The following is a 22,977-nucleotide window of genomic DNA, read 5'->3' on the forward strand; positions in this document are numbered from 1 at the left end:
AAATTTAAAATTGATTTCTTTTTTGAGGTTAGTTTTTTTTCTTAAACATCTTGCAATTTAAAATGTTTAAATTACTTACAATAATTATAAGTCATTTAAAATTACAGTAGCTTATTTTTAAATGATAATGAAGTAATGCCAGTAAAATCGTAAATATTTTTACCCAATCGCGCTAATATTTGATGTTATTGACCGTTACTACCAGTAAACTTCATAATCTGATTTTTTAAACATCTGTTTAATTCTTTGATTTTTCAAAAATTAAGAGCACAACAGTGACAATCTCTCTTGATTTATTGGATACAATTGTATAAAAAAAATTTTAAAATATGGATAAAGGTACAGATTAATCAGATATCCTCTTTATTTTTACATATTAAAGCTGAGATTAGCAGATATAAAAATGTTACAGTTTTCCCGTTAAATATTAAATCACGCCCTTTGAATGAAACCTTCAACTTGAAACAAATAGGACGCGTATATAATCTTAAAGGAAACTAAAGCAAATATAATAGGTGCCTTAAAATACTGTTCAGAAATTATTGAATAGTTAAAATCAGAAAATATTTTCCCATACTATAGCAATAGGTAGGAGTGTAAATTTAAAAAAAAAAAAAAAAAAATCTTAGACAACATTTGATAAAATGATTTGTCACTGTAGTTTCTAGAACTTAGTAATCTGATCATCGTTTCGGTGTAGAGATAATCAAATATAATTTTTTTGTATACAGTGGTGACATTGAGAAGGGCAAGCGAAAGGTTGAAGGCGACTTGAAACTGACCCAGGAGGCCGTTGCTGACTTGGAGAGGAACAAGAAGGAATTGGAGCAGACCATCCAGCGAAAGGATAAGGAAATCTCTTCCTTGACCGCCAAGTTGGAGGATGAACAATCTCTGGTTGCTAAGCTTCAGAAGCAGATTAAGGAATTGCAGGTAACATAAATGTTATTACTATAAATGTAGTATTGGACACGAAATCAGTGATCTAGTTATAAAAGCTCATACACATATCATTATTTATGCCCAGTTGTGAACTGTCAAAATACGAATAGACAGAAGTAACTCAGGGACATACATGAAATGTTTGCTTAAGTGAAAACCTAGAGAACTCTCGAATGATCAACTAAAGAGCTACCTATTTAACCTATTATTTGCCGTTTACCTTAAAAATGCAAGTTGAAACAATATGTACACAAGTCCTAAGAATGAAAATATAATTTAACTTAAATAAGGTCGTTTACGGAAGCATTGCAGTTGAAGTTGCTATATGAAACTGCAGACATAATTAACATAGTTTAATTTCTAATACTAGCTAATCAGCAATAGGTTAAAAAATAAAAGAAAGTAACCGGTACCTGAATAGATAGAATCATCATATTTCAGGATTTGAGGAAGAATCTTAAAGATACTTCAAAAGTGTCATAGTGAATAAATCGTATATATTATATTTGCTAATTACTTATTACAATAGAAATAGATAAGGAAAAGAAAATGAAGGTCACATAATTAAAATTCTTGTATTTGACGCGACTGTTCCCAGCATCAAGAAAAGCCCCAGTTCCTATCATAATAAACATAACGTGGAAGATCTAAGTAAATAAATAAATCACAAGAAAATAGCGAAGAAATATTATTTTAAAATATATATATATAATAGCTGGTTTAACAGGAGTCATTCTTGATTTTCTATGTAAAAGTTAGCAGACACTTCTAAATTTATTATACTATACATTGAACTGAAAAAAGTTTTAAAAAAAAAATAGCGAAACTAGCTATATTGCAAGGGAGTGAGCTAGCATAGTCAGCAAATATAAATCTGGACATCATCCGAAAATGGATTCAGCCGCTAGCACTGACGTATTTCACATCACATCGTTCAGAAAGTTAACTAATAATATAGATGACACAGTCTAATAAGGTACTCGAAAAACGATGATAAGATATATTCGTGTAGGCCTTATTAGCAGTTAGTTTGTCATCACCCGTCGATAATTGACAGCCTAAGGCAACAACCCAACTTGGCAAGTTTACAAAATATAGCTCTACCACTACGTACGAAGAATATCGCATCAAATTCTAGAGCAGTTGTTCTATATCACGTGAAATGTGTATTGCACATAAAAACGTAACTTTTTAAAAATACAGTACTATGGTTTTGTCTTTTACGCTAAAGAAGAAAGAAGATAAATGCAAGTAAAGCTTTGCGTTGCAAAATAAAGCAATTATTTTTTTATTTTTTTAAACATAACCTTCAGAAATGTAACGATAATTTCCTTTTTTTAAAAAAAAATGAAACATTTATTAGTATAATTGGTGATATCCACAACGAAGCACGACTAAAGAAGCAAACAGCTTTGACCTAATTTAAAGAAATGCTCTTGAAATTCCTTAGGAAATATTCCAATCTGCAGCAGTCTGATGCAAGAAATAAAAAAGAAAGAAGAAAAAAAAAAGCTTTCAAAATATTTATCATTCAACTGTAAACCTTTGTTCCAAAACGAAAGATTTAATTATGATAACAACCACTTCGTTTCTTTTCAATAAAGCATTCCTTGCTATTTTTAGACTAATACATACAATCTTGCTCGAGAGACAGAATTTGATAAATGAATCCCACGAAATAGTTCCTTCTATTTATAGAGAAAGAACGTGTAATTGTTAAGAGCCAAAGATTGCTTTTAACACCTTTAGCTAAGCCAAAAACAACAAATGGTGACACCTCGGCAATTTCATTGAACAGGTGTGATATAATGAAGTATTCTTATTCTCTCTTTTTTTCCTCCCTTTGCTTTTGGGAAGGTATTATCGATTTATTCAGTAATTGAGCCAATAATAATGATAACTTACATTAGGAAATATTAAAATTGCGAATCGTAATCAACCACGTGTTCTTCAACTTAGTCTCGAAAATACACGTATTGCTGTTTTATCGACGGAAACAAAATGGAAACCCCATGTATACCGTCATATTATACGAACTCAAGATGTACTGTTTATATAAGTTACTTTTAACGAACATTATTATTATTATTATTATTATTATTATTATTATTATTATTATTATTATTATTATTATTATTATTATTATTATTATTATTATTATTATTATTATTATTATTATTCAAATCCTTTCTTGTACAAAAACTACGACGTGAGGATTTTGATATTGTAGAAAATTAAAGACAATATGCATATCTAGTACAATAAGCTACGGTAGTCAATCTTCACTTAACTTGCATTTTTCTTATATCTTTCACTCCTTCATAGGTAAATCATTTTTCATCCATCGTATGCTCTTGCCTTATTTTCATTTTACCTTTAAATATTTAATTGTTATTTATTATTACACAGAACGAATAAAACGATCTTATACAAATCGGTATTTTCTACATGACAACATATTTTCTAAAACATTTTTGATAATAAACAACAATTATATCAAAATGACATCTATGATTCAAAATTTTATCTATCTGGTTCTATATTATTTAGATTTTAAAGAATTTTACAGATTTTAATTATTAGAGTCACTTCCAAATAAACGAAATGCATTACCAATTCTCTATAATTTCTTCAAGTCATGTCCATTAGCACTTTAGACAAAACTTTATTATATACATGTTCTCAATGTTTTCCAAAACGACATAATAAAAAAAAAATACTCAAACAATAAATTTGATAACTTCCTTTTAAAATGCCTGAATTTATTAGTGGTATCTTAAAGGTTCTTTGTATATTATTTCTATATTAAATTTATCATTAACACTGTATTAACTTATCATTAAAGATATGACGATAATTTTGGCATAAATATTTTACATGATTTCTCCACAATAAAACTAAAGCCATTTATGGCTATAGCTATTAAATTAAATATAAGTTATAAAATCTTTACGCTTCCAAATTTTTTTCTTTGTAATGTTAGTATGTTTTTGCAATGAAATCTGATTATTAAATCTTGTTTTTTTTAATTCTTTTGTGCAGGCCCGCATTGAGGAACTTGAGGAAGAAGTTGAGGCTGAGAGGCAAGCTCGCGCCAAGGTAAGTTATTAGCACCTTTTTCTAAAAACAAAATTCATCTAGACAGTCTCCAAAAAGCTTTCTTCAAACCTAGAAACGTTCCGTACCGAGTTTCAGAAAACATATTCATGTCAGCTGAGCTAAATCGGGAACTTGAGTCAGCGCTTAGAGAAACTGCTGCCAAATTGGGAGTCTTGAGACAGAGACACGCAGAACTATATCTATGCCGCTTCTTACTTACGCGCTGTCTTGGCATTTTCCACATGTTGTAGCCTTCTCTCAAGAAATTACCATTTTCCGTCGCTTAAAGAATTTTTGGAACTCCTACTGTGTACATATACACATACCTGTATATACCATATCTACTGCTGTGCAGCTATAAATTTCTGACGTCGTCCAAAATTAGAGCAGAACTGCGCTTACTACGCACAATTTACCGCACTTTTAGTAGTCAGTCACTCATAAATGGAAGATCTATCACAAGTAAAAAGGTACTTTTTTTAAATTTTATTTTAGACGAGTCTCATAATTGGCACTTTGAATCACAAAAACCCACTCGACTTTCGAATGTAGACAATGCGATTTCAGAAGTCTCTCGACATAATTTCAGACCGTTGCCTTCTAATTGCTAGTTATACTGTTGGAAACAAATGTAAGAAGGCATTGTCGTACTACAAATGTTCAGTTCTTTAGATCAATAATGCATTGTGCACCATGTAAAATATTTTTAGCGCACACAGCGTTTACTACAACTTTTATTTCGGTGCAGCTTGTGTTCAGACAAGATCCGTATTTCAGTTCAATTGCAAATGAGGACACAGTCTCAATGTTTTTTTCTTCTTCTTTCTTCCACGCCTTCGTAACGATGAAGTCAGAAAGAAAGCTTAGTCATCCATTCTTGGAAAACTCTCCTTGTTTAATTTCGAATTTAAACATTTCAGACTTCCTCGTTAGTTGGCATACTAAAGAAAAACATGAAATGTTTTCTGAAATATATTAAACAAGGAACATAAATAGTAAGCAACATTGAAAAATACACTAAGAAAATAATTTGGAATTTCACTTGAATTATTTCCTTTGCAATATTTCATTATTTTCACAAAACTTGAAATGTGTTATTAGAAATACTTTACAGGTATACTCAAATGATATATACAACATCAAATTAGATTACGAAGAAATATATTTTTAAAATGCCTTAAATAATTAAAAACTATTTTATGCAAAAATGCGACAATCAAAAATGTTCTTTCCTGTTTGAACTTGAGAGTACTTTGACAAGTATTATTATTATTATTATTTTTTTTTTTTTTTTTGTTTCTAATGGTAAACATAGTATCTGCAAAAGAACATAAATAATAATGAATTTGCTGCGTTGATAGTACTATTGCAAACAAGGTGCTTTCATAAAATTTCGACACGGATTAATACTCTATACTACATGAGCCCTAATATTCAATACAACACAAAAGTAGGTTTCAACACAGTAATACTACAGTACCTCACATACGGTACATCAACTACATTCCACTGATCTAGTGTAAAACTATATATTATTACAGTTTAACTACGCTACATACTTAAAAACAAATTCTCGTAAATTAATTGCCATTTTTTGCAATTTTTATTTCGTAAATTCAATAAAAGATTATTTATCAACCACCAATTTCATAATTGCATATCATGTATTTTTTCATTCGCTGTTAACAAACAAAATTACGTTTTCATAAAATCCTACTTTAGTAAGAAGTTATTTTCACTCTGCAGAAAAAAAGATGTTAAGAAAATGTCTTATGTACCTCCTACTGCGCCTATAACACCTTTGTTTAAAGTCTGAACATATTATTTGTGCAATCTGTGTATAGTTTGGAAATAGTTTCCAAAATACATTCACACAATATTTTTGAAAGCACTGCAGATTTTCACTCGTACAATTCCGGATTATCTACACATTTACATTTTCCAGGATTTCGGCCATCAAAATCCAGTCAAACAATTCTATTAATCTTTACAACAAACTACCACATCACTATATGAAATTGAATAGTAACACTTTCACACAGAGGGTCAAGAAATTGCTGTAAATGCACCAATTTTACAGTGTTGATGAGAACTGAAATGCAGATTTGAAATGACCACTTCAATTAGAAATCATTTGATATAAACTTTTAGTATAAGAGTTTATATGTATGCACTTCCTGTGTTGCATTTACTGTATTATATTTTAATGTATGGCAAAACTATTGTGTATAAACAAATTAAAATCTACCTATCTATCTATTAGTTTTCACTGAAACACGAACATGCTACTTGATCATATTGAACTTTTGCCTATCTTTTAGGCTGAGAAACAACGATCTGACTTGGCTCGTGAGCTTGAGGAATTGGGTGAACGTCTTGAAGAAGCCGGTGGTGCTACATCTGCCCAAATCGAACTCAACAAGAAGCGAGAAGCTGAATTGGCCAAGTTGCGACGGGACCTTGAGGAAGCCAACATCCAGCATGAGGCTACTCTTGCTAACCTCCGCAAGAAGCACAACGATGCCGTTGCTGAGATGGGCGAGCAGATCGACCAATTGAACAAGCTGAAGGCCAAGTAAGTATTAGGAAAACACAAAGAGCTTATAACATTGAAATTATTAATTTTTTCCCCTAAAATTTAGGTTGGGAAAAGCTAAGACCAGAGTTTCATCAAGTCACTTTTCTTACAGAAAGTAAATTCTTTTTCAGGATTGTAATTTTAAGAGAGAAGCTATTTGTCGTTTATCTTGACACAATAAGTAAAATGTAATTAGTCTATTAGATATTGTAAAAAATTACAAATGATAAATAATCATATGTCACCAGGAAACATATATGCAGCTTCAGATCTTCACGTGATACAATTTCCTAATCCAAAAAATGAAAAAAAAAAAATCAATTTATTTGAATTCAAATCTTGATTCTATTAAATATTTGTCCATTTCTCAATCATCACATTTTTTTAAAACTTAGAAAACAATGATCCTTTCGAAACCAAATTCTTCTTAGTTGAATGTCATACTCAGTTTTCTTTGTTCTTCTCTTTCTTTCTTTAGCGACATTTAGTTATGTTTCCTAAATTACTTCAAAATCCTAAGTAAATATAGAAATGTACAAAAACTCATTGGGAATTATTCATTGCAAAAGAGAGTTAATAAGTGTTCAGCTACCATTGATGTATTCTGGGTAAAAATAAACAAAAAAGAAAAACTTCAATAAAGCTTAGTAAAAAACAAAAATCCTATCTATTCCCCCTAAAAGCTTCTGATTTTAACGTCTCACTTCATTTGTTTCATCCAACGCAATCCTGCTATCATTTGTAGATCATTCATGGCACAAGTTGAGAAGTTTCCATGCTAAAAATGTTCCTTATTAACTTTTTCGTCTTCGGCGTATCCTCTTTGCATCAATTGCAATCTCTTCCTCTTCCTCATTTTCCCCCAACCAATCTTATAGTATATTTCTCAAAATACTTTTTTCCTCATAGAGTCCTAACAAGATATTTTTCCTCTTTTTAATTATTTCTAATATTTTTTTCTTTTCTCTTTCTATTTTCAATACTTATTCTTTCCTCTTCAGTTTCCTTCCATTTTTTTTCCAATTCTTCTTCACAGCCATATTTTGAATCACTTTTTGTCGCTTTTGCATTTACGAGCTGCTTCTATCTTTCAACGCTACAGTAACTGACACTCTAAGGTAATAGATGCATTTTTTGCTTTCTCTACTTTTACATCACAAATTACGCTTTAAAAGGCGCTGAAAGGACACTATTGAACAAATAAAAAGCTTTTTTTGAAATTGTAATACTGATGTACTAACACTTTCACTACAGGGCTGAGCATGACAGGTCTGCAATTCAGAATGAGCTGAACAATACCCGTGGTGCCATTGACCAACTTGCAAGAGAAAAGGTAAAAACAATGTGTTTATGTCCTCAACCTCCACTTCGCATGACGCCTTCAACTGGCCGTTGTTTCCACTCGCACGACGATAGTCTCCATTGTTCTGTACAAGTATCCCTTTCATATGAGTATATAGAGTAAGCATATATCAACCCAGTAGATTATTATTTTGTAAAAGAAAATGTACACATTTCATTCTTTACTTCTGAGGGAAAAAAACTTATGAGATATTTCTTTTTATATTTGAGACAGACAACTAAAAATAAAAGTAGACAGTAGTCCCTTGTCTTTTATTTCTGACGAAAAAGATATTACAAAATTATTTCATATGAAAAAGATAACCTGAAAAAACAATTTTATTCTTTATTTCTGGGAATGCGAACAACTTAACGTGATAAAATATTGACTTTTTCATATTTTTCTAACATCACATTCATCAATTAAATTTTGGAAATAAATGATTTCAACTACGAATCTGAAATCTCGTATCACAGTGATGTATATTTTCAAAACTAAGGAAAAATTTTCCGTTATAACTTCATTCCATTATAACAATGAGGAACGACAGAATTGAAGTTCAATTTAATTTGCAACTGTAACAAGTGTAATTTCGAATTCTCCCACATTAAACCCACAGTATATAATAATGTAAATTGTTATAAATATGATGCATTATCCTACAATAGTAGCTAGACGATACCAATTCAATTCGGCTACATGTATACCACAAGTATTCAAACACACTTGAATATTAACTCATCAGTGTTTTTCCTTCTTCTTTCCTTATTCGGAAATTGTGTATCAGCAATCAAGTACTGCTATGCCCAGAATTAAAGATGAAATCGTGTACTTTTCTACATAAAGAAAGTAACATTTCCTTCTTTTGGGGATCCTTTAGCCTAACCTAGTTGCGTATTCCTCTTCATAGAATTGTATGTTCTTTGTCCCTTTCTCTTACCACAGAGCTGAGAAGGATAAGGCTCAGTTGAGTGCTGAACTGAACGATCTGCGAGCTGGCGTCGACCACTTGGGTAACGAGAAGGTAAAACGCGTGTACTCAGAAAAGCAATGATGCTCTTATAATAATAACATTCTAAGCGTAATGCTGTTTTGAAACGAGCAGGTTATATATCGCTGATAATCGTTGTTTAACTAGTGCAAAATTAATTGAAATAATGATATTTTGTGTGAATAACAGCTTAACAGAGGAAAAACAGAAAATAAGCTTATTGTCATGGGACTTTGGAAGTAACTTTTGTAAATAATAAGCAAAATATGTATTTCATGAACAATACATAATAAAAAAATTACTAAATTGTGTGGAAAGAGATATCCATTCAAGTGGATTTCTTACTCGATCTCAACAGTATGCTGTCTGTTAAGAGTAATAAAATTGTAAGACCAACATTGGATGGATTTATCTTCTTCTAATTAAAAAAAAAAAAAAATGACATCATAAACTTAATGAACTTTCTTCTATTTCATTATACCATTACAAGATATCCATATATCTATAGAATAGCTCATTAACTATAATTTGTGTGTAACATCGAGCAAGTAATTCAAATTACTTCTCAGCATTGTAACTGCGAAAATTAATATTGTCCTATTACGTGTTCGGCATGTCTTATGTGTCTCATAATTAATGTTTACCCTACTCTAACAATGTTTCAATTGGCATAAAATACCAATCAGTGCTTTCGTCTCATTAACTAAATGTAAATGTGCTTTTGCATGTTTTCATTGTTACGTCAAAATGATTTATAATGAAAATAAATTAGATTTTAAAATTTAAAAAAAAAATGTTATTTGCTGATATTTCTTTCTAATCGCGACTACAAATATCTCTCAAATTCTTTTGATTGTTAATATCGTATTAAACAAAAGTTAAATTATCAAAATGTATTTATATTTTTTTAAAAAAATAGGCATTGTTAAATGAAAAAGGATTATAAAAAGCGTTAACTTGAGTTAATTTATTTGTAAAGTCTGAAGGAAATTTTAAGGAATCTATTTCAGTGGAATATACAAAAATGGAAATATAGTGCGTTTTATTGTCTTTGGTGTTCCATAGATAAAGTTAATATTTACATGAAAACTGCGTTTTCAGGCTGCCGCTGAGAAGGTGTCTAAGCAACTGCAACACCAACTGAATGAAGTTCAGGGCAAATTGGATGAGTCCAACCGCACTCTGAATGACTTCGATGCCGCCAAGAAGAAGTTGTCCATTGAGAACTCTGACTTGCTCAGGCAGCTGGAGGAGGCCGAGTCTCAAGTCTCTCAACTCAGCAAGCTCAAGATCTCCCTCACTACTCAGCTTGAGGATACTAAGCGCCTCGCTGATGAGGAGTCCAGGGTATGTATATTTTCAGTATAAATAAAAATGAATTCTTTCATCTTTATTTACCAAGTTTTAATGTTGCTCTTTTGACTTATATTAAATTCCCAAGAAGCAGTGTCTTCTGCTTTCTGTCTGCTGTAATACTTGTACTATAATAACTGGCTTGTGATTAAGTAGATAAATCTTGAAGCTAGCAATGTAGACCAAAAACATCTCATACTGAGCAAAATGAAGCCACACTGATTCATCACAAGAAATTTTGTATTTGAAATAGCACACAAAATACCAGCGCTATCCTTAGCATTCTTTTTTTAAAAGCTATCATTTCTGGCACTATCTTTCTAGTGATTCAAAATTAGAAAGTAATCATACCAATCAAATTAATTCCTTTTCTAGAAGTTATTATTATTTCATGTTTGACTTAAGCTTACCAGTAATTTATAGATGTAGCTTTGAAATGTAATTTCTACCGTAGATGCTAGTTGTTAAATCAAGGTTTTTATTAGTATTATTATCAATGATGATATATATTTCGTGCCGGGATCAAGAACTATAAACTGTTGAATTTAAATTCTGAGAAGATATTAAAAGTATAAAACTAACAGCATGTTTTCTATATAATTGTGTAACACAACAGGATAATGTATAAATATCACATATTTACTTGAACAGGAACGCGCCACTTTGCTGGGCAAGTTCCGCAACCTTGAGCACGACCTGGACAACATCCGTGAGCAGCTTGAGGAAGAGGCTGAAGGCAAGGCTGACATCCAGAGACAACTCTCCAAGGCTAACGCTGAGGCTCAACTCTGGCGCTCTAAATACGAATCCGAGGGCGTGGCACGAGCTGAAGAGCTCGAGGAAGCCAAGTAAGCATACAAAATTTTATCTTGTATAGCTACGCTATCTTGTTTAGATGTTTTCATTTGACCGTTGAGAATTTGACGAAGATCATTACCATTAACTTCTTTAAGGAACAAACGGTGCATTACTCTTCTATATATTTAACATTATAAGTTCGTTGTTGTATGTTCATCTGATCGGACTAAAGTGTTGTTTTAACTCTTCAAAATTTGTACGTGAAGAAGTTAATTTCTGAACCGCTCTGAATAAAATTAAAAACTTTTCACAAATACAGTGCAATTTTTATTAACTTACTATACTACGAGAAATAACCTCTAACATTGAACATCACTATTTCCTTATCAACAGGCGTAAGTTGCAGGCGCGACTAGCAGAGGCTGAGGAAACCATCGAGTCCCTGAACCAGAAGGTTGTTGCTCTTGAGAAGACCAAGCAGAGGTTAGCCACAGAGGTTGAGGACTTGCAACTGGAAGTCGACCGTTGCCAGCTTATTGCCAACCAGGCTGAGAAGAAGCAGAAGCAGTTCGACAAGATCATCGGCGAATGGAAACTCAAGGTTGATGATTTGGCCGCTGAGTTGGATGCTTCTCAGAAGGAATGCCGAAACTATTCCACAGAATTGTTCAGGCTGAAGGGAGCATACGAAGAGGGCCAGGAACAACTTGAAGCCGTCAGGAGGGAGAACAAGAACTTGGCTGGTATGATCATTTGAATTTCATTTTTTTACTCGAAGTTTTCTTATTAATATGTTTTCAGAAACATTAGAGAACATTTACTCTATTTCAAATTCAAATGAAAAAATCGAACTGAAAGACTACATTTTTTAATCAGTTCGTAACATATGTCTGATGTCTGAGTGTTCTGCCCGAAGGTAGGTTCTATCTCATTTACTGTAACGTAGTTGGGTGGAGCCAGTTAGGCAGAAGCAGGGTGTACTGTTTCTATATCCTATATCCTATATAGGGTTTTCTATTCCTATATCCAAAAAGGGACAATGTCAAACGAATATTTACGACCCGAAGTAGACGAACAGGTTGAGAATTAGGAATAGGAATAGCACGTATGCAAAGAACTATGTAATTAGAATTCACAGGTAGTCGCTTATGCATATCACTTAATATTTATTCAAAATACAGCACTCTGATTTCCTATCAAAAATAAAGCAAATAAAAAAATAGGTTCATTAATTTGAAAATGGCCGTTCTTTTATCAACAGGAGAAGTATATCATATACAAAGCGTTACAATGTCCCAACACATCAACATTAAACATATGATGCATATTATTATTTCACCCAATCGTAGAAAATTTGTATAAGAGTTTATAATTTTGTTCCTAAAGTTAGAAATTAATTCAAAGAAGCTGACTTCGATAGTACTGAGGAAAAAGTATATGTATATATTGGATAGTTTGTAAATTAACGTAGGTTTGGCAGCAAATGAACATGATTGATAAAATGTCATAAATAATCGTTATTCAGAAAGCAAACAGACAATAGAAAGTTAAGTGCTATCTGCACCAATGGACTTCAATGTGCCTTTTAATCGTACACCTTAAAATTTTAATTAAATTCTCGATAAAAATTTATGACGAAGCAAGTTTATGTCTTTAAACTTATAGGATGAAATAATGAACTTATAAGAATTATATTTACGACAAGACAATGTTTTCAAAATTAGATACTGCATTTAAGTTACTTCCTTTTCTAAGTTTATGTTTCCATCTTTACACAGGTTTGATTAAAAGAATAATCTTAATTTTATGACGGTGATTTGAATGAAGTGTAATTGTGTAATCTTTTACAATTCACAGATGAAGTCAAGGACCTTTTGGACCAAATTGGAGAGGGTGGCCGAAACATCCACGAAATCGAGAAGGCAAGGAAGCGCTTGGAGGCTGAGAAGGATGAACTCCAGGCCGCCTTGGAAGAGGCTGAAGCCGCTCTGGAACAGGAAGAGAACAAGGTACTCAGGAGCCAACTGGAATTGTCTCAAGTACGCCAGGAGATCGACAGACGCATCCAGGAGAAGGAAGAGGAATTCGAAAACACAAGGTGAGACAATCCCAAAATGTCTACAGTTGTGAAATACGCATATACAGTGAACCCCCTTAACAGATACTTTCACAATACAATTTGTTTTTGTCCCGGCAAAAATATATGCATATTACGGGATAAAACCCTTCCTTTACGGGACTATCAGATACTTACACGGACAGTCTTCATTTCCTCGCAACGTTCTAGTAACCTCTTCAAACAGATAGGAACTATTTATTCTCAGTTCATATATATTTAGCACAGAAAATACGTTCTGCAATTTGAAACTTAATCTGTGATATAGTACAGTTGACAGAAAATATTTTCCATAACCGTTATTATCGGTGAGTTCTACTTACATTTTCAGTATTTAATAATATAATGTTGCTACTTTTATTGCGTTATTTTTTGTACAGTCAGATACGAATTAAGGGATTTTTACACGGGAGTGACACGTACTTGAGAAGAAAACGTGCTACATATGCACTACATTTCACAGTACTTAAGAAGAAAGCTTGCTACACATGCATTATATTTTACAGTACTTGAGAAAAAAACTTGCTACACATGCACTATACTTCACAGTACTTGAGAAGAAAATTTGCCATCCATGCACTGTTTTACAGTACTTGAGAAGAAAACTTGCTACACATGCACTATATTTCACAGTACTTGAGAAGAAAACTTGCTACCCATGCACTACATTTCACAATACTTGAGAAGAAAACTTGTTATTGTAAACAATCAAAATTTGTGTAAATTCTCAGTAACGGACACTTCTTATTTACAGACCCATCGGTGTTTGTTATTCAGATAATTCCTTGTATTAAATTAAAGATACTTACAAACAAAACTTTGTGCTTGGTATGACAGTTAATTTTCTTTCTGGAATTTTCTTTGCTTATTTCTTAACGTTCAGTCAACAAGTTCACGTTTTATTTCCTTTGAATCTTACAGGAAGAACCACCAACGTGCTCTGGACTCCATGCAAGCCAGCCTGGAAGCCGAGGCCAAGGGTAAGGCTGAAGCTCTGCGCATGAAGAAGAAACTGGAGGCTGACATCAACGAACTGGAAATCGCATTGGACCATGCCAACAAGGTAACGAACTCTTATTTCTTTCTCTTCATTCTATTGAAAAATCACATTAGCTTTGTCTTATAGTTCATAGTTAGTTATATGAGCATCAGAGACAGTAGTGATGTGTAAATATAAATAATTTTCGAATTTCTTAGTATTTCTTTCATGACTTATTGCCAAAATATTGCATATTTGAAATTTGATTTTATCTCATCTTTGAAATTATATATATTGTTTAAACTATAAAAAAAAGCAAAATAAATTTAGACGACTAGAAGATAATTAATGAAAGAGAAACACAATCGTGTTCATGTTAATTAAGTAACTGAATTCTAACCTAATTCAGAGTCTGAATGACATATTTGAGCTTCAAAATAGAACCAGAACTACAAGCATAAATTTCCATTATTTTTTTTTTTTAAATAAAATTTCCAATATTGAAATAATTATCCATTTTCCAATTGTTAAACGGCCTGAAAAGTTTAGAGCTCTTTATGTCTTTCTTCCTTATTTTCAGTTACGTGATGTACCTTAAACATCATCTATAAAGTCATTTCCTTCTTATTTATAGGCTAATGCTGAAGCCCAGAAGAACATCAAGCGATACCAGCAACAGTTGAAGGACGTGCAGACTCAGTTGGAGGAAGAGCAGCGAGCCCGCGATGATGCCCGTGAGCAGCTTGGAATCTCCGAGAGGAGAGCGAACGCCCTGCAGAACGAGCTCGAAGAATCCCGCACTCTCCTGGAACAGGCCGACAGAGGCAGGAGGCAAGCCGAGCAAGAACTCAGCGATGCCCACGAACAAGTCAACGAACTCACTGCCCAGAATACTTCCATCTCTGCCGCCAAGAGGAAGTTGGAGTCCGAACTTCAGACTCTGCACGTAAGTAACTTCACTTGGAATAAGGATAGTTATATCCCTCTTAAATATTTAATAATATATATTTATTCATAAAACATATTAAGTGCATTTCAAAATGAAGAATAAATTTCGAAATAAGCTTACAAACAGAACGCTTACCTTGATATTTCTTCCAAATTTTAAGTTGACTTTTAATGGGAAATCATAAGACTGTTCCTTTTTTATGTGAAATAATAATCGTTTGTCAATTCTAATTTCCTTCGAGAGTTGAAGTATTGGCACTAAAATCAGCAAGATAAATAAATTCCATATAGTGCTGAAAGAACAATAATTTAACCTGGTCAAGATATTTTAAAGCATGCTAGACTGTTCTATAAGTATATAACAATGACTTATAAGATGCCAAAAATATAATAGCATACAAAAATCAGCTAAAGATTTCAAAATGACTAATTGTTCAATGCAGAATGTACAATCTATGCTGAATAAGTGTTTACTGAAGCAAACATTTTGTTCTTTTAGTCCGATCTCGATGAGTTGTTGAATGAGGCCAAGAATTCTGAAGAGAAGGCAAAGAAGGCCATGGTTGATGCTGCTCGATTGGCCGACGAATTGCGAGCTGAACAAGACCACGCACAAACACAAGAGAAGCTCCGAAAGGCTCTTGAAGCACAGATCAAGGAACTCCAGGTGGGTTAAATAATTTAATTGACATCAATAACATAATATTAGATCGCAAGCACAAATTCATTTCTTTATAAAAAAAATTACTTAGGTATATTAAGAATCAAGGGTTAGAAATAATGGTATCAATGTATGATATTCACCTGCATGTCAAATAATATCCTTCTGATATAAAGTATCCTAATTTCTTAGTCGTACAGTCAAAAAATCAGATCTTTGACAAAGATGTAACTAAGGTGAATATCTAATTTGAAATGAAGAGTATCATGGATTTTATTATAAATGTAGACTTAACATAAAATGCCTAGGAAATTTAATTGATGCGATTACGAACCTAACCTACGTATATGACACTTAATTTGTGTTTTGCACTGCAGGTCCGTCTTGATGAGGCTGAGAACAACGCTCTCAAGGGTGGCAAGAAGGCAATCCAGAAATTGGAACAGCGTGTACGAGAACTGGAGAATGAACTTGATGGTGAACAGAGACGCCATGCTGATGCCCAGAAGAACTTGAGGAAGTCTGAGAGGCGCATCAAGGAATTGAGCTTCCAGGCAGAAGAGGACCGCAAGAACCACGAACGCATGCAAGACTTGGTTGACAAATTGCAACAGAAGATCAAGACATACAAGAGACAGATTGAAGAGGCTGTAAGTATATTTAGTCTGAAGTTTTATTTACAAGATAACATTATACGGAATTCTCACGTCCTCTAAAAAGTAGTTCAAAAATAGTTAAGAAGTATCTTGAATCAAAACTCACTAGTCACATTTATACTTAGAAGAAAATGTGAAAAGCATGAAGTGTATATGTCTTCAACTTATAGCTTTAACACAATATACTTATTGCCAATTCAAGAAACTAAAGCATCTTAGCAGTTGGATTTAATGCCGTATTACAGCGTTTCTCGAACTTTTTTTGTTTTCAAGTAAGGACCACTTTTATTATTCAGGATGTTCTACGGATCACTTTGTTCCTCTCCCCTTCGAAAGCAAATTTCTTTTAATTTATTTTTATATATATCGAGCATATACTACCATACCACTATATTTATATTTTTTAAATAGCATTAATTAAAATTCCCTTAAGGACGTACATTTAGAAAAAATAAAAATATTTTATAGTACATCTATATAAGTTATTAAAATTCGTATATTTTTATGTTATTAAGTTGTATTTGTATAGTGTATACCTGTTTGAGATTGCCAAGTTTATATAGCGTGATACGCAACTCACTTAAATTTTTATTTATTTTTGTATCTTTTCTCTCGAACTAATATTCGATCTAAGAGACCACAAGTTTCAAAAACGCTATTCTATTATGTCTGCACTCTATATCTGAGTCTTGAGTGTTCTGCTCAAAAGCGGATCCGTGTCTATTTACATAGGTATCAAAGCGGGATCACTAAATCGGTAAAGTAGGTGCAGTGTAGCAATAGTTCCACACACCTTTCTGAATGGGGAAGAAAAACTAGGAACTAAGATACTAGAGTGGGAGCCTGGACTGGGATTTAGAATTAATACCACTATACAAGAACTGAATACTTATATCTTCATTACAGAAATATTCAATTGCATACCTTGATTCATATTTCTCCGGTAGATGGCACTCTTGACTTCTTATAGTGTCAAGAAGTCAGAATCTCTAAGAGATATCTAAAAAAAAATAATAATGATATATTAATATTCATAAAGGAATGAACTAATATACTAAATCTCGTCAAAATGCTCCGAAAGAAGAAAATATTGGAAAGAACTCGGTGTACCTAGTATATTATACATTTATAGAGTTACGCGTGTATAAATGATAAGTATCTCCTTCCCCCAGAATGAATTTGCAAGTCTGGCAAAACTTAGTGGTATTTTTAAAACTGGTTCCTTTTCTTAATGCAAAAGATGGTAAGAGTCCAAAATTAACTTTCTGTAACAGAAGCAAGGAATGACGCAAAATGTATGCGTTCCAAGTCCCATAAATTATTCCTTAACAAGCTTTCCTCTCCGTTGCACACGAAATGTCATTAAGAAAGCAAGGGTTATTAGATGCAGCTCATAAAGACTAATAATTGGTGCCTATTTATCTTTTTAAAACTTTTGCCAAATTCACTACAAACAAAATAAAACTAAACATTTGGACTGTTTACTTTTCGTCTTCTTCTTTTGACAACACAAATTGGAAACTTGACAAGAACAGCTCGAGTTACATTTCTGAAGTTTATGTCAATGTATGATCTTGTTCAAACTTTTCTCCTTCTTCTTCTTTCTTTCAAATTTCCGATTGTACATTGAAGGAAATGTATCGCCATATGTTTCAACAAATCCAACACCAGATGGATGCTGATGTTCAAATGAAATAAAATTTCCACTTTTTTTTTTTTTTTTTTTTTGTCGCAAATGACTTCCGAAAGGCTATGAAATATTAAAGTGCACGTAAGTGTAACGAAAATTCATATTTTCTCTTTCGTTCTGCAGCCTGAATTAAAATCGCTTAAAACTCATCTGTTATTACTTACTCTATATTTGAAGCAGTTACTGAACTAGGAGCTAAAATCCAATTCTGAAAGAAAGAAAAAAAAAAGTAAGGGAGAATTCCAGAAATGTCATGAGGAAATCTTTACAACTTTGCTTTTCTAATAATAATAGCCACTGCTTATTTTCAGGAAAGTGCTAATATTCACCATGAATTTGTTATTTCAACATTTTTAACATACCGTTTTCATGGTGTCGTTGTTTCTAGATCGCTTGCTTTTCGCTATCAACTGCAGAATGGCGATCGCAGAGCATCCATGAGTCTTCATATTTGCTAGGGTTAAACTGTGTAAGAGACAGTCCTATTATCCACAAGAACATCAATGCAGAAGTTGTCTGTACAAGCGCAGATGACCTAGATGTCAATTGAAAGAAGTCCCATTCATATTCGCTGGAAGACATTGCAATTGTCCCAGAAGTGTCCTGTAGAGAAAATAGCATGTGGAGACTTTTGTTTAGATACGAAACCAAGAACTGCATCTCTTTCATTTTAGGCGGAATTTGCGTCCTAGCTTTCAAATTTGGCTTCAAAAAATCTTAACCCATGATTTTCTAGCCAATACTTGGAATCTAATCTTAGCACATTGAGCCAAATCAAAATCATCTTTCAACAGACGCCTTCCAACAACTTGTTTCAAACTTTTTAAAAATTGCAAATTTTCTAGTCTTATTTTATTTTATTTTATTTATTTATTTATTTCTTGTATTTACGAAATGAAATTAAATGAGATTAAAAAAAAAAAAACTTAAAAACAGTGCCGCCAGAGAAAAAGCACTGATAATAGCAAATTGTAGCGCTGCATTCCATGAAGGGCCCTGGTCGACTAGATAGGCACGTTCAAAACTTCAATTATTTCTGACTTTATTTTGAAACATATTTAACTTTCTTAAGTAGTTCTACGCTTGTACTCCCTATCTCAGTCAACGTCAGAAACAACTTATGAGCCCCAATGGAATCAAGCCCTGAATCACATGAACGATAGAGGACCATGACAGGGATAAATTGTTGTTTCCATGATACTTCAGATACATGGCTATAATCGAAACTAGTTAGTTCTTTCCAATATTTTTCACTCCATTCTGCTATAACTACTAAATAGATTCCAGTAATACCACTTTGAATTCCCCAGTTGTTAAACCGATCATTACTGTCTCTTTACAGGAGGAAATTGCTGCCTTGAACTTGGCGAAGTTCCGCAAGGCTCAACAAGAATTGGAAGAGGCTGAGGAGAGAGCCGACCTCGCTGAACAAGCTATTGCCAAATTCCGCGCGAAGGGACGTTCTGGATCAGCATCCCGTGGTCTTAGTCCAGTGGTAAGTAGTGCTCTTCATTTGGCAGCAGCAAATCTAGCAGAATAAATATGCAAATACACAGTCTCGATTTGCAACATTATCAACAGCACTGTAACATTCTCATTTAAAAACAAAAAAAAAGCTGTAAATAAATTACTACATTGATCTGCCTGATTATTATGAATAAAAACTTACAAAAGAATGCACAAATTAATATAAGATGAAATAACGTTGTTAATATATGCAACTTGCTATAACAGTACTTAACAAGTAACATTATAAAAGAGTTAATGCATGATATGAATATGGGATTTTAAAATGCCATATTATTTTGTTTTCTTTTACTTTGTATAGAAAAAATGAAAACTTGAATTTGAACAAAATAAAAGTAAAATTACTTGTAAGAGAATCGTGTGAACAGATAATGCATTCATGAGAAAAGTTCAACGCGTTGTTTTCTTTTTCTTTCTTTCTTTCTTTCTTTTTTTTTTTTTTTTTAAATTAAGTATAGTTGACATTTGTTTTTACGTTCTTGATCCGGTTTCCATAAAATTTATTTTTGCTCGTTCTTTCTTTTCAAACGAGACGGTATAGAACATTTTTCACAACAAAAGTGGGATAGAAGAAAATAGAATAATAGCAATGGAAAGAAATATAATACTGGAAAATAGTTATAGTAGCCAAATGGTCTCTTTACAAGGAAACAATAAAATCTTATGCTACAGCTCCTGTCGTAAAAAAGGAACAAATTTCAACAATGTAATTGCTTCACTTCTTTTCATACAATAGCACATTTCGCCCTATGAAATTTAACAACTCATGAATAGACATCTTTTTAGCATCCGTCTAGAGCCACAGTGATCTGGCAACCAATTCCACCCAGAGTAACATCAAAAGAATGAAATCCGGAACTTCCTGGACATACTTGGCAAGAATGCCTGCAGTCATTAATACGAAATTTGCATTAGGCTTCCATTTTTTTTTTTTTTTTTTTTTTTTTAATGAACCTTTATTGAATCAAAAGATCCAATATATTTCAGGTAAAAATTCTCTTTTATCTGGAGAACTACAAATAGTGTAGCAAAACCCAAACTATCACTTAACTCAGTATGATATGCTTATTCCGTAAAAAATGCGAAAATTCGATTTAGGAACCGTTCCAAAATTTTGTGGCCTCTGATCCAGAAACTAATTCTTGCCAAGATCGCAATCTTTCGATCCATTCGATCCATCATTCCTAAAATTCTTGTTTTCATATGAGTTCCAGTATTCTATCTTAAATCTTTACTTATTTATTCATTCAATATTATTATTTGTAGATACGATTTAAGATTTCTTTATCCATTGTTATTATTTGCTCGAAAGACGATTTTATTTTGTTTGCTCAGACCATCTTTTTTAACTTTTTTTAAAAAAATTTTCTTATTCTATCATTAAACTATTTTGTGATAGCTTTATCTTCAGTAGCTACATTAACACAAATACTTCTTATTTTCTTAAATTTAATGAAAGCAACTTCTATTTTTTTAAAAAATAAACAATAATTTTCATGCAATTTAACTTTGGTAACTGCTAACATTGATACAAAGAAAACTCTAATATCTGTTCTATCATTGCTGAATGATGTTATCATTTGTAGCTGATGCCTAGGTAACAATTTCATTCTCTTTCCTTTCGCAGCCTCAGGCCAAGCCTCGCAGGGCTCAAGCAGCTGAGTAAAAACATACCATTTCTTATACTTCATCTTGTAAGTGCCTGTGTAGAACTAATAGTTTCTTCATTACGTGTAGACTTTTCACCTTAAACCATATAATCCAGTAACACCTTCTAATCTTTACTATTCATTACCCTCCCAACTTCTTATAAATTACTAGAGCAGGTTCTAGTTTACTAGTCCGCTTTCATATAAATTACACCTTCTCCTAAAACAATGTTGACAGTTTGAGGTTGATCAACAATGTCCGTCAAAATCTTGTGTGTGTCAACAGTGGCATAATGAATAAGAGTATGTTTTAGAACAGCATTTCTTAAGTCATAAAAAGAACAGTAAACTAGACACCTATTTAATTTGGGACAAATCTGGCATTATGAATTTATAAATTTACCGTCGATGAAAGTGAATTATAGATGAGAAGAGTATATACAGCATTTGAACTGTAATCTTTATCAGTAATAATCTATGCCGAGATATGATTCACTAAGTAGTTCTATCAAAATGAACATAAGTTACAAGAGTTAAGACTTCTATGAGCATTAGTTTCAGAAGAATTTTTCAAGAATTAATTCCAGTAGCATTTATGAAACAAGTACATTCTTAACTTAAAAGCAAAAAGATATTAAATGTAAAGTTGATGAGAGCCCTATCTTTTATTTGTGTGCTGAGAATGATTCTTGTAGATCATTCCTTACATATTTAGGAATTTATTTATGACAGATAGGATTTAGGATTGAGATTTCTGGGCTTTCGGCATCTATGACCATTTAGCGCGTCACGTTTGAGGGATGACGTCCCTCGGCAAGTACACTATCCGGGGAAAGGGAAGGAAGAGAGGATTAGGGAAGGAAGTGGCCTGTGACCTATAAGTTAGGTACTACCCCAGCATTTGCCTGGTGTGAATGAGGAAAACCTCATTCAGGGTGGCTGGCCTAAAAACGAGTTTAACACATTTTCGAGCCTGTGTCCCCACCGGATATCGAACCCGGGGCCGCTCGCACGCGGGGCCACAACGTCAGTTTTGTGTAGTTGAGATAATTAATAACTTGAAGATCCACAGCGGAAATACTGACTGCATCAAAATTTTGTCAGAAATGTAATGATCTATTCATAAAACATGAATGCGACTTCATTTTGAAGAAAGAAAAGAAAAAAAAAACTACTGAAAGTTTACTAAATTTCTGGCAATGAATTCATTATCCTGAGTTTATGTATTATATAAGGTTGGTTTGTTAGTTAGAATTACACATAAATTTGTCATTAAAATACCCTGTCATTTAATTAATAGCTAACTTATTACTCCTAACTAACTCTGCTTTTCATCTCTCACTCTTTGCTTCCCTTCTACATCAGAAACATGTAAGGTATATTTCTACTTCTTTAGTCAGGATGTATATTGAACAATTAAATATTCATCTCTCAATAAACAAGTAACTGAATTCGGTTTCAAAGTTGTGAAAATATTTATAAATGAAATCACGTTCTTTCAATAATATCATATACTGAGTTCTTAAAGAGTGATAGATAATTTCAAAGTATAAATTAAATTTGTATTTAAGGCAAGCTCTACAGTTTTAAGTTTCTGGTAAGTTTAGATAACAAATGACAGACGATCATCCTACGATCGTTTAATATA

General features: G+C 32.6%; 1 protein-coding gene across 50 annotated transcripts in view; it reads left to right on the forward strand.

Annotated features, from left to right (window-relative positions):
* Positions 1-22,977, forward strand: part of Mhc (myosin heavy chain) — a 99,053-nt gene that overhangs the window by 73,954 nt on the left and 2,122 nt on the right. For 29 of the 50 annotated variants that reach the window (XM_081750893.1, XM_081750870.1, XM_081750903.1 and 26 more), the window contains exons 26-38: positions 732-933; positions 3,985-4,041; positions 6,363-6,616; positions 7,874-7,952; positions 10,054-10,299; positions 10,957-11,153; positions 11,497-11,846; positions 12,961-13,201; positions 14,141-14,282; positions 14,833-15,144; positions 15,646-15,813; positions 16,185-16,457; positions 19,496-19,648. In XM_081750893.1, coding sequence (XP_081607019.1) covers positions 732-933; positions 3,985-4,041; positions 6,363-6,616; positions 7,874-7,952; positions 10,054-10,299; positions 10,957-11,153; positions 11,497-11,846; positions 12,961-13,201; positions 14,141-14,282; positions 14,833-15,144; positions 15,646-15,813; positions 16,185-16,457; positions 19,496-19,648 — 2,674 coding nt within the window. Of the gene's footprint in view, positions 1-731; positions 934-3,984; positions 4,042-6,362; positions 6,617-7,873; positions 7,953-8,906; positions 8,986-10,053; positions 10,300-10,956; positions 11,154-11,496; positions 11,847-12,960; positions 13,202-14,140; positions 14,283-14,832; positions 15,145-15,645; positions 15,814-16,184; positions 16,458-19,495; positions 19,649-21,307; positions 21,375-22,977 lie in introns of all 50 variants that reach the window. The other 21 variants (XM_081750899.1, XM_081750900.1, XM_081750901.1 and 18 more) reach the window with 2 other exon arrangements.

Source organism: Thermobia domestica, chromosome 3 (genome assembly GCF_964235325.1).
Source record: "Thermobia domestica chromosome 3, izTheDome1.hap1.1, whole genome shotgun sequence".
In the NCBI taxonomy this organism is placed as follows: Eukaryota; Metazoa; Arthropoda; class Insecta; order Zygentoma; family Lepismatidae; genus Thermobia; species Thermobia domestica.